At 38.2% G+C, this 12,647-nt stretch overlaps 1 protein-coding gene across 2 annotated transcripts in view; it reads left to right on the forward strand.

Annotated features, from left to right (window-relative positions):
- GAD2 (glutamate decarboxylase 2) overlaps nucleotides 1–12,163 on the forward strand; it is a 53,249-nt gene extending 41,086 nt beyond the window's left edge. For both annotated transcript variants that reach the window (XM_006265292.3, XM_019497924.2), the window contains 5 exons: nucleotides 447–525; nucleotides 2,130–2,279; nucleotides 4,609–4,716; nucleotides 7,939–8,028; nucleotides 9,313–12,163. In XM_006265292.3, coding sequence (XP_006265354.1) covers nucleotides 447–525; nucleotides 2,130–2,279; nucleotides 4,609–4,716; nucleotides 7,939–8,028; nucleotides 9,313–9,486 — 601 coding nt within the window. In that variant the 3' untranslated portion in view covers nucleotides 9,487–12,163. The remainder of the gene's footprint in view (nucleotides 1–446; nucleotides 526–2,129; nucleotides 2,280–4,608; nucleotides 4,717–7,938; nucleotides 8,029–9,312) is intronic.
- Nucleotides 12,164–12,647: the final 484 nt, after the last annotated feature.

Below are 12,647 nucleotides of genomic sequence, written 5' to 3' on the forward strand. Positions count from 1 at the left end.
GGAAAATCCCACTGGCCACCTATCTGTATCTTTAAGTATCTAAAATACCTTTGAAAAAAATGGTCCTAAAAGTCATCTGCAATAGTGACTATTATTCGAAAGTATAGATGACTCCCTAGAAATGTAGAACTTGCAAAGTCTAGAGAATGGCAAACTTATTCTAAATTAAATATCCAGGCATCTCATCCAGGATCTTTTAGTCCTAACTATACAACAACATTTATTCAGGAAAGAAGCATGGATGAGTAAATTTACATCTATGTTAAATGGCAATGATGGGCCCTTTCTGAACATTTCACACTTCTAAAAACTGCTGGTCTTATTTGCAACTTTGGTTCTTGAGGAAAAGTAGAGCCCTATATAAGTCTTGTTATTTTCATTTATTACCGTCTTACTGATCTCCCCCTTGTGTATAATTCTCAGTTTAAAGTTATTCATTGTTGTAGGGCCAATTCTGTGACATGGAATCCACACAAGATGATGGGCGTCCCGTTGCAGTGTTCCGCCCTGTTAGTTAGAGAAGAGGTACGTCTTCCTCTTGCATCTTTTGCATTTTTCTCCTGAATATTCTGGATACTTGCTTTATAACTCTCATAGCTGGTGTATGTTAACATGAAACTGAGATAAAGCTTTTAGTCACTTGTTCAGCCTAGGAATATATAAAGTAGTTAAAATGACTGCATAGTAGAAAAGATGGATCTAATTAATGGAGATAATTTATAGGGAAGTTGTGGTTTTGTATTAGACATATATGGAGCTAAGACATGCACTCAGTCAGTCATACAACCACCATTCATTTCTGTGCAGAGTATAGACATAATTGAAGGCATAATGTGGCCCATTTACAGTTATGAACTGTATACATAATACTATGTTCAGTGTCTAAACAACCAAGAGTTAAGGCTCTTTCAAATACATATGCTTAGATATTACAACCATACATGGGTGGGGGTGGGGGGGTGAGAGAGAGAGAGAGAGAGAAAGAGAGAGAGAGAGAGAACACATGCACATGCATGAGAATAGGGTGAGATCAAAAAGAAAGCACGGGTTCATGTGTGATAAAATATATGCATTCTATTTAATACTGGAATAGCTAAACCTGGAAGTTTTACCCTTTGAGCCTGTAATCTTCCTGTAAGCACCAGCTCCAGGGCCAGATGCTAGCCAACTACTACTTATTAGACCAGTTATGAAAAAGCTGGATGCTGCGTTGCTAACAGCTATACAACAGATTGTACACAAAGTGACTGCACTTAAAACAGAAAGAGCAGAGCTCAGATTTATTTGCTCTGTGGTCAGTTCTGTGAGACAAGTCCTACCTCAGTGAAGTTAGTATCAGCCCAGCCTACAGTGAGAGTAGATATGTCACAAAATAGAGTGGAGCCAATTGTTTTGCCTTCATTTCTTCAATCAGATTTTTTTTGAGCTACATATACAGGTAAATCCAAAAAATAAAAAGCCAAATTCTCTCTCCTTGTTGACTGCAAAATGCAATGTTATGAAGCAGTCTAAGGATGATCTTTATAAAGACTTCAATAGAGCCATGATTTGGTTCAATTTTCGTCATGCATAAATATAAAAAGGAAAATTAAAACATTGTTAGCTTCATGCTTTTCCTGATACAGCTGCCCTTGCCTTAGCCAACCACTAGCCCTCATCCAAAGGATATGCACATTATAAGGTTGCCTTTCAAAACTTTATTTTTCCACCTCTCACAGGGTCAGACTAGAACCACTCATCTTCAGAAGCAGCACTTAACTCCTTGTTTAACTCAATACTTATCCTAGTCTACTCAAGTCTTCCACACCACATATAGCTCCTATAATCCCCTGACTTATAGCTTGAGGGGAGCAAGGGCCTTATATAGACCATCTTCATTGGAATTACCTGCAACCAGAGAGAAAGCACAGGAAAGAGCATTCTGGATACAGACTCAAGGAGTAGTATGGCATTATTTGCAATAGTCATTGCAACTGACTTGGCCAACCTGCCTTAAGTGAAGGAATGCCTTCCAAGGTCACTTGGACAGGTTAAGTAAGGGAGAGAAAAAAAACTGATCAAGAAAGAAAGCTAAGTAGTAAACTTATGCACATGCCAGCTTTCCTAAATCACATCTCTGCTTCTTTAAGGGATTGATGCAGAGCTGCAATCAAATGCATGCTTCCTACCTCTTTCAACAAGATAAACACTATGATTTGTCCTATGACACTGGAGACAAGGCTTTACAGTGTGGACGTCATGTTGATGTCTTCAAGCTATGGCTGATGTGGAGAGCAAAGGTAAGCAAATATCTGATGCATTTGAATCAAAGCAGTGAACACCAGATACCGCTCTACTTTCTATATCAACATTTTAGTAATGGTTTTTATCTGAACTTCCCACAAAGTAGATGAAAGAAAGAACAATAATAAGATATTCTTTTTATTATTATTGATATTTTTCCTTGTACTTCACCTTTATCCATTTTAGCTACAAAGGACCGTAAATGATTATGAAACTCAGACTCAATGATAAAGCACAGCATTTGCCATGTCTAACTTTAACAACCTGATAGTATAAATATTTTGTTTAAGTATAATGAGGCCAGAAAGTTTCTGGGAATGCAAAGATCTTTCATTAATGATGTTCTAAAATTAAACATGGCAAATCAAGGACTAGAACACCTGGTTCCATTTCATGCAGTAATTATAGCAGAATTATTTTGCTAATATGGGGAAACTAATTAAAATCTGCTCTTTTGGATTCATGGCTCTGAGAAATCTAAAAGCACTGACTCACATGAATTAATGTATCCTTGTTTTTAAAATGTTGCCAAATAAATATTTTAGTGTATGAATTTATGTTATTGTATCAAACTGTCTTAGATTTATTCAGTGCAGTTGATTGTTCCCCTCCAAAAAAGGACATACAGGGTGTATCTACACGTGTGTTTGCATGCGCCTAAACTTAATGCACCTTTGCTAAAGGCACGTTGAGGAGATTTAGGTGCACGTCTACACGTGGACATGCTAATGCTCATTAAGGTGCATTAAATTTAGGCACAAATAGCTAAGTTACATTAGCCCACATGCAGCTGCATTAATGTGCATTAAGTGTCTACACATGGGCTAATGCAACTTAGTTATTCGTGCCTAAATTTGATACTTGCTTTATGCAAGTATCAAATTTAGGCAGGATTAACCTAAAATCACCATTTTTAAGCTGCATTAAGGGTGCACACCTGTGGACACGTGCCCCTAATGCTCCTTAAAAATGATGAGTTTAGGCTAATCTGACTTATAAGAGGTACATGTAGACACACCCACAGACCCTCATATACCTTATTAAAGTTCTGAAAAACATTCTGGGACAGATCTTTGGTACCAACATCAAACTATACTGCAGCTGTGGAAAACTACAAAGTTAGATACAAGCCATCTTTTGTTATCCTGGTCTTCAAGTCACTAGGTACCAGTCTAGCCACAAGATTTCAAAAGAAAACTCAAGCTTCAATTGAGCTTTGCTACCCAAAATAACACCCTATGAGCTGCTGGAGTAGTTGGGTGTCCAGAGCACAAGGAAATCCTGGTCCCACCCTCCTTTTGGCCAACCCCCCTTCACCTAAAGCCATGCTGGCTTTATACTTTTGCAAGATTCCTTTATACAAAGGACCACTGAAAAGAGTTTTCAATATGTTTTACACTGCCAGAGCAGTACATACAGTATTAGACTGGTAGGGCTGAGAGTCTGATCAGCTGTTATAGACTCTTTTTCCTATAGGCTTTACAGTTACCATATGTCTTATACTACTTTTTCTGTCCCCACACCCCACTTCTATTTAACAAGGAACATTTATATAAAAATAGAACCAATGTTTCTCTTTTTATCCAATTTATCCTTTCCAGCTGCTTATTCAGCATAAGTCTTTATTTGTGGCATCACAGCTGGTGACTGAAGAAGTGATTATGATGTTACAAACAAAGATTATGACTTTAGCTGGAGAAGAACCAGAAAGGACTGCTGGAGCAAAACAAAGATCTCTAATCCATACTTTATCAAATAGAAAAGAGGAGAGAAAATCCTATAGAGATACTGCTGCATGGAACAGAAAATGCATTTTTCACCAGGCATTGGACTGATCTGTAAAAGCATATTTTTAATTTTAAACCTGGATTTTCTGTAAAAATGTCATTCCTGTAGGCTTAAATCATCAAGCTACAAGCTAGAGAGCAAGTTTATCCACCATGTAACTCAACCCTGACCAAGAAGAAATTCGTGCTCCTTTCCTATCCAGTCATACCTATCAGGTCCTTAACCTCTCTGCAGAGACTACCAATAAAGTTGGCTACTAGTGAGAGATATCATCATGTTCCACCAGAAACAAGACTGATATTGCTCAATTACTTCTTTTGGATAACTTATTGAAAGTTCTGACTCCAAAAGGAATCATCTAGTACCAGCTAGGGTTGGTTGTTCACAGCAATCTCAGCATCTTGGAACCAGAATTTTACAAGAAAAAGTAATCTGTACCACTGCTTTTCAAAATGCTATATATTCCTTTCACAGTATCAGTTAAAATATAGACAGACATAAACTTCATGTTTTTTCTTTTCTTCCTTTTTAATGCAGGGAACTATAGGATTTGAAGCACAGGTTGACAAGTGCTTGGAACTTGCAGAATATCTATATAATAAAATAAAGAACAGAGAAGGTTATGAAATGGTGTTTGATGGAAAGGTACGTGTTCTGACGTGCTGTCACTTTAAACATGTGGTTTATACCAAATAAACATAGGCTGGCTATATCCATTCAAACAATCTGAGAGAGTCCACTTTAAATGCCTTCAAGACACATTTGGATGTTTATCTTGCTGGGATCCTATGACCCCAGCTGACTTCTTGCCCCTGGGGTAGGGGGCTGGACTCGATGATCCTCCAGGGTCCCTTCCAGCCCAAATGTCTGTGAAAGTCTCTGTGCAGCATAATATGGGATTATGAAGTGGGTGTGTCATGCTCCCTGCTCAGCTGGAGCAGTAGACTCCAGCCTGAGCAACACACTGGCTCCCTGGAAAAAGAGCAGGGCTGGGAGCAAAGTTTCCTGGGAAGCTGGAGGACTGTGCTTCAGTTTCTCGCAGAAGGTAAAGTATACAGACATTCACACTCCCAGAAAAAATTCTTCCAGAAGTAATATAACCCTAGTTTTTCCCAAGGTATTTTTTAGGACTGTGTGAAGCTTCAGTCCTTGATCAATTTGGCAGAAATTTGGCCCGATTCAGCAGCTGAATCTCCAAATCCAATTCAAATCAGGAGACCCTTTAATTTCTCTGAATCGAATCGGAACCCTCCAAATCAATTCAGAGAGACTCAGAAAGATTCGGAGATATGGACATAGACACAGCTTTAAATGTTTTTTCTACATACCTCTAGGTACCAGGCAGCTCATGAATGCTGAGATGCTGGGGAAGATGCAGCAACCCACAGGAGCATGGGAGGCTCCCCAGCACGCTCGGCAGGAGACCCAGAAGTGGACCAGAAGCACTTGCGGTCAACTTCTGGGTCTGCTGGGGAGTGCACAGGGGGGCCCTCCTGGGCCCCCCCCAGCTTGGCGACTGGTGCCTCCTGGATCTGGGGGGGCACTCTGGGTCCCCCTGCAGCTGATCACTGAGCCAGGCAAGGGCACAGGTGGGCCCCCTGCACACTCCCCAACAGACATGGAAGTGGACCGGAAGTACTTTCAGTCCACTTCTGGGTTCGCTGCTGAGCACGGCAGGTCCCCCCATCCCACACACGCTTCTGTGGGACACTCCATCCGCCCCAGCATCACAGCGTTCATGAGCCGCGCTGGTACCTCAAGGTACGTAGAAAAAACATTTAAATCTGTGTCTGTGTCCAAATTGCTGATTCTCCTAATCAGCAACGAATCTTCAGATTTGGATTTGGCCGAATCAAACTGGGGACAGTAACCTGAATCAACTAATCGAATCACTGTCCCCGATTTGGGATGAATCTGAATCCAGATTGAATACGGCCTGCTTCACACACCCCTCATATTTTTCTCCCAAGGTAGCCATTTTTGCTCTGATAGAAAAATCCCAAACATCTATACACTTGTAGTTTCCACTGGGAAAGCAGTGACTCTTCCAGTAATAACTGAATGTCTGTACATGGCCATAGTCTGAAGTAGAGATGCAACTGATAGGACAATCTGATTAACTCATACATGATGGAAGATTATTACCTATGGGGTCTATGGGCAAGTCAAGGAGGCAACTGAGTAGAGAACTGCTGAGTAGAAAATTTCATCCTTACCCAGATGAAAGATAGTGGTCAGCTTTCACTGACATTTCAGGGCATGTGGGCAATGCATGGTGGTGCTCCCTGGCTTGGTCCAATGTGATGAAGACATGCCCTTAAGCTAAAACAATAGTAAAAGATTTAACATCAGAGTTTAATTGGACAATGGGTCTGCAATTTCCTAATACAGATAACTGTTCTCTAACACAGACTACAATGCTCCATGTGACTAAAGAATAATCTTGATAACTGTGAGATACATTTTGTCAACATCTCCAGAAGGAGCCACATTCAGAAATGAAGCTAGATGGAAAGCTGTCCTGATGTCACTTACCCATTTCTGTTTATTATTGTATTGCAGTAGTGCTTAGCAGCTCCTAGGGAGATTGGGGCCTTACTGTGTAAGATGACATAAATATGTTATAAAAACAGTCCTTACCCCCAAAAGCTTAGTGTGTAAAACTCTCTGCTGTCTCCTGCAGTAGGTGTGTTGCTCAAGTTCAGATTCCCTTGTGTAATGACCTGCAAGGAACTCAGAGGGGGGAATGCCATTTGCAGAACCTCCTTAGACTTATTTTTTTGGGCCTCAGCTGAACAGTTCACTCTTATCTTGCAGAGTGCTTAAGTCTTATTGACGCAGGACTAAGGCTGAAGGATAACTGCTGGGTCACTGAGTCAAATCCCATATAATGAAAATTTAAAGTGCTGTCTTAAGATCAGTTAATTTTTTTGTCCTTATTAAGTATATTGCAAACCTGTTCCCTGCTCTGATGGTTAAAATTTAGCATGCTTTTAAGAGCTTTGCCAAATAGGTAGTGACTATAACTATGTGCTTAAATGCTTCTCTCAATTGGAACTTTAGATTTATAATCACTTGTTAATGTATAACTGATTCCCCTTACCTCCAGTATCAATACTAATTTTGGTTGTGTTAAATGAGATAAAGGCATTGAAATTGGTGTATCCAACACATCTAGTAGGCAGCAAAGAGGAACGTAGCAAAACAAGAAAAGCAAGGAGTAGGAATCAGTTAAATGTAAAAAAGTGAGAGTCAGAGAAGGCTGCTCCTTGTTTTGTACTTCTCTTTTTCTGGATGCAAAATATTTAAGTTAGACCCTGTAAAACTCCATTGTCCTCACACATTAGAAAGGAAGCTTAACTGCATCACAGAAAGTCTAACTGAGCATCAAGGAATTTCAGTGAGTACAAAGGAATCTAACTTGCACCCTTTATTTATCTCCTCTGACCCTGGTCTACTGGACTAGAATTATGTATTATGCATTCGTATGAAAAAATGAATCAGAACAGAATATGCTATTGTTTAGGTGATATATAATAGACACCCGCTTCTGGGGAGGCATCAACCTGACACTCCATTTATCCTCTAAAAGGGACAACACACACAGAATCTAGATGTCTGCCCACAGGGAAAAAAATATATATGCACAGCTGAGGGATGCATATCTGCATCTGACATCTTTGAGATATTGCCTAAAATTATGCCTCCTGTATTAATAATGATGATGACTCTGTGTTCTGCAATAATGAAAACCATCGATTGTTGTCGTAAGATGATGTATGAAATAAGGCAAAGGCATGAATTTAATTGCAATTAAGATATTATGAGTTTTTCTAACAGTGTAGGCTATTATTATTTTGTGTTTAGCCCCAGCACACAAACGTCTGCTTCTGGTACATACCTCCCACTCTACGAGACATGGAAGACAATGAAGAAAGAATGAATCGTCTTATGAAGGTAAATAAGACAGGCTGAAATGTTACGTGATCCGAAATGGGACTGTGATGGGAAGTGGCCCATACAATAATCTTGTTCTCAGAGAAGCACTGCGATGAGTACTTACTTACATTTTTATAAACAAGAAAATCATTAAAATTAATAAGAAAAGATTCATCACTTCAAAAGTTCATTTTAGTTATGTCAGTTTTGCAAGGTAATTAGGCTTACAAAATATTCCTGTTATTCAGTTGATTTGAATACTGTCTTCTCTATTCTATATCCCATGTATTTACCTATTCTTTATCATACTTATTTAGACTATGGGCATCCTTGTCATTGATGGTATAAATTGCAACAGCTAATTCCAAAATATGTAACAATCTGAACACAGATTTATTTTGATTATGCAATTGGAGGTCTGCCACATGAAAACAAGAGGGAAAGTGATTATACCGATATGTTGGAAGAGTTGACTTGTATTAATTGCACTTGTGTCAGCAATACTAAGTATTATCAAACTGGTTAGTGTAGCTGTGAGCCATTTATTTTCAATCTAAAGAACAGTTTATACTTTTGCAAGGTGTCTTGACAGCCTTCATGATGTCATAAAATCCCAACGCCTAAGAGGACTGCAGTTCGGATTCCTCATACTTTTTATAGGCTGTGTTTCCTGGCTGATTATATCTCTTCTGATGCATTATGGGGATATGGTGAGAAGGAGATGATGTATCTTTGGATTCCCATGGTCACCATACTTCATGAGATAAAATCTGATTTGGGGTCTGGTCCATAGAGGACAGTGGGAACGTGAGGGTTATCAAACTGTAGCTCCCCTGAGACAGAGCTAAACAGAAAGGTACCAGATTGTGACTGAACTGTTTTATGTTTTGGCTGAAAGTCACAAACTTTTCAGCTTTCACATTTGCTTATCCAACAATATCACAATTTTCCTCAAAAAGGTAGCACTTTTCTCAAAAGAGATAGTTGAAAGTCCAACTTTCTAGCAAAAAAAATCTTTGACAGGATTTTTCTACCAGCCTTAATAATCAAATTGGTGAATTAGGGTTAAAGTCAGAAGAAAAAAAAAATCTCTCTTTGATTTTTGCATGAGCATAACAAGATCTAATGTTACCACTAGGTGAGATCCTTATTCAGTTGTTCTCATTTTAGTCACGATTGAGCTTGTTATATTTTAATGATTTTTGTGTATTTGTTTGTTTTTACTTTCCCCCTTTTTAGAGAAAGAACAAATAAGGTGTAGAATTGGAAATATTTCTCAGATTTTGTGCCGTGTCTTTGTAGGTAGCTCCAGTGATAAAAGCCAGAATGATGGAATATGGAACTACAATGGTGAGCTATCAGCCACTGGGAGACAAAGTGAACTTCTTTCGGATGGTCATCTCAAACCCAGCAGCAAGTCATCAAGACATTGATTTCCTGATTGAGGAAATAGAACGTCTGGGACAAGATTTATAATATTCTGATTTGAAAGGCTGTTCCAGAATATTTAGGTAGACAATTAAGTTGTCACAAACTGTGCGAATGTATTTGTAGTTTGTTCCAAAGTAAATCTATTTCTATATTGTGGCGTCCGAGTAAAGTACAGTTTAAAATCAAGCAACATGGCTCCTTTCAAAATCCTATCTTGAGTTTTAGAATACCTCTTCAATAATTAGCTACAAAAAGGCTGCATTCAAACAGATAAAGAATAACAGAAGAGACTTGAAATATTTTCCCCAAATTTTAATACAATTAGTAAATAACTATTTTAGGTTAAAAGTAGATTGAATGATGCCAAATTTGCCCCTTAATAGCAACAAAATCAAATTTGGGGGGCAGTTAGAAGCATAAAGTCCGCAAACTGTGTGTTTAAAAGTGAAAAGTTTGCCTTTTTCATAGTATTAGAACAGAATTTCTAATTTACCTATAGCAACATTTCAAATGTATTTAAATAGGTATAATTTTACAAAAGGAATATATATATATATTAAAAAGCCTATTTTGTAAACTATAGATTTTTATTTTATATGGGTTATAAAAACTTCAGGGGCAGAAACTGAAAACTAAATAAGATTTTTTTTCTTTTTGATCAAAGTACATCAAATAGTTAGCAATGCTTATTTTGAAACATAAGCCCACATAAATTCTTAAAAGATACTGATGCCTCATTCTACATTCTACATGGATAGTACATCTCCCAGGTTTATTACTGAAAACCTCAAGAGTACTCCAGCTCTTAAAAACACTTAATCAGATCAATTACAGTACAATAATAACATGCTATTATTCTTAATTATGTTTCCTATATGACCTAACTAAACAGAGGCACACTCAATTTGCAGTGCTAACCAAAACTGAATTAAGTTTATTTTTGGATGGTTTCTTTCTTCTATTTAAAAAACAATCTACTGCAAAAGGGCCACATTGGATGTGTCTACATGAGATGCCCACTGCACAGTTGTTACTGCGCGGTCATTTAGTACTTGCATAACCAAGTACTAAATGACTGCAGAGTAACCAGCACTACTGCACAGTAGCGTCCCAGCTACCACAGTTGCTTAGTGATGCTAACTGCACAGTAGCTCATTACTCCTGCACAGTCCTATTGTGCAGTAGTGTCACATCACGGTTCGTGCCTGCTGACGCTACTGCGCAGTAAGTGTCTCATGTAGACACAGCTACTGTAGACTAAACGCAGGTATTGGAACCATCTTTCATATTTCATAAACCAAAATGTATTCAATAGAGACAAAAATAAATTTGAAAACTAGAACTGACCGAACTCTAAGAATCAGAGCCTGTACAGTTTCACAGGGTAATGTGAACTGGGTAAAGACAACTGGGATGTAGGATAAGTAAGATTTATAGGATATTTCAGGGTAGGGCCCTAAATCAGAAGCTTGTATAAACAGGATAACAAATGGTAGAACCTAAATCTCTAACATAATATTTTTTCTAATCACCCCCAGTATTTGAAAAGGCATCTTACTGCAATTGATATCTAAATGCTTTGAGATATTTCTAAATTCTCCTAACATAGTTCTTGAAGAACTAACTATGCCCACTTAAAAATCACTGGTGCAAAATCCCACATAAACAACGCAGGTGTCTTTGAGGGGGAAATTGAAATTCAACTTCCTTCCTCTTGACATTTGAAAAGGTTTAGATCAGTATTTCATGGGACAGAGCTGTCCATTTATAACCTTATTGAAGTTTTGGGTTTAGCTATGACTGAAATCTAAATGACTACTTTTGTTTATAATGCAATATTATTTTGCTGTCTTTAAAATACTTGAAGAAACTAAGTGAAGCGTGGTTTAACTTCATCTAAAGCATATATAAATGGGGTATTGATTTAGTATAATGTCATAACAACATGAAATAAGAGGAGGAAATAAATTGTGTCTGTAATTGTGTTGCCTTTATTATATTGATAGTACTGTTTTGTCACCTCAGATTGAGGCTGTGCACTTTAGATTTAAACTGTACAGTGTTGCAAATCAACATGTGTTGCTGTATAAGCTTGTACAATATATTATTGATATGTCATTTTGTGTGGTAGTAGTATTGACTCTTAATATTGTAAGAACTGCATTCACAACAGTCCCTATACTATATCTTTGCTCAGTACTAATTCCTCATCAGCTTTAGAGCAGAACATTTGCTTCATCCAAGGGAATGCCCACTGCAGTTTACAATGCATAAGATGTCTATGAAAGCTTTAGAGGAGATAAGAGTTCTGCTAATGAGGGTTAAAGCTACATGTTCCAAACAGCTCACAAATTGATAGGCTGTAGCCGCTACAACACTGAGAAGCAGAGCACATTATATTCTTTTTTTCTTGCTTAGAAAATAGCAAAGAACCAAGTGTAAAAATAGTACAGGGACAATGGTGAAGGTGTTCAGTAGCCTGGTTACATCTTGCATGTGCTATTCTGTTTTTAAATAAGTACAGATAGTGTATTTATTAGTTCTGTGTGCCAATCCAAGATATACATCCAGTGTTTCATGAAAACCAGCATTTTCCCATGTTACTATGTTTATTGCAGCCAGGAAAGAACGACATTGCAACTTGTTCTTCTTGTGTTTGACCAAAGTATTTTATCCGTGTTGTTGATATAAACCCAAATAAAAGTGTAAAAAGTGACTTGGCTACATTTGTGAAGCCTACATCATTGAAGGCTGCTATAAACAGAAAACTGACATCTTTTGTGCCATCCCTGAGCAAATATCCCTATGATGAGAGTATTTTCATTCTCAATCTCTTCTTATTGCAATTGAGACACCTTCTATGAAATATGATCTAACTGTAGGTGTATATTAAAAGATCTAACTGTAGGTGTATACTACAGACCACCAAACCAGGGTGAGGAACTTGATCTAGAGTCTGCCCGAGAACTAACAGAGACTGCACGTGCACGGGACATGGTCATCATGGGCAACTTGAATTATCCAGACATCTCTTGGAAGGAACACTCGGTCAAGTCAAATCAGTCATGTTACTTCCTGACCTGCAACAAAGAGCTTTTTCTGACTCAGGAAGTGCATGGGCCAACCAGAGGTAATGCTCTTCTAGACTTGGTCCTGGCCAAAGAAGAGGACCTGGTGACCAACTTTAACACAGAGGGCAGCCTGGG

Source organism: Alligator mississippiensis, chromosome 5, assembly GCF_030867095.1.
Source record: "Alligator mississippiensis isolate rAllMis1 chromosome 5, rAllMis1, whole genome shotgun sequence".
Lineage (NCBI taxonomy): Eukaryota > Metazoa > Chordata > Crocodylia > Alligatoridae > Alligator > Alligator mississippiensis.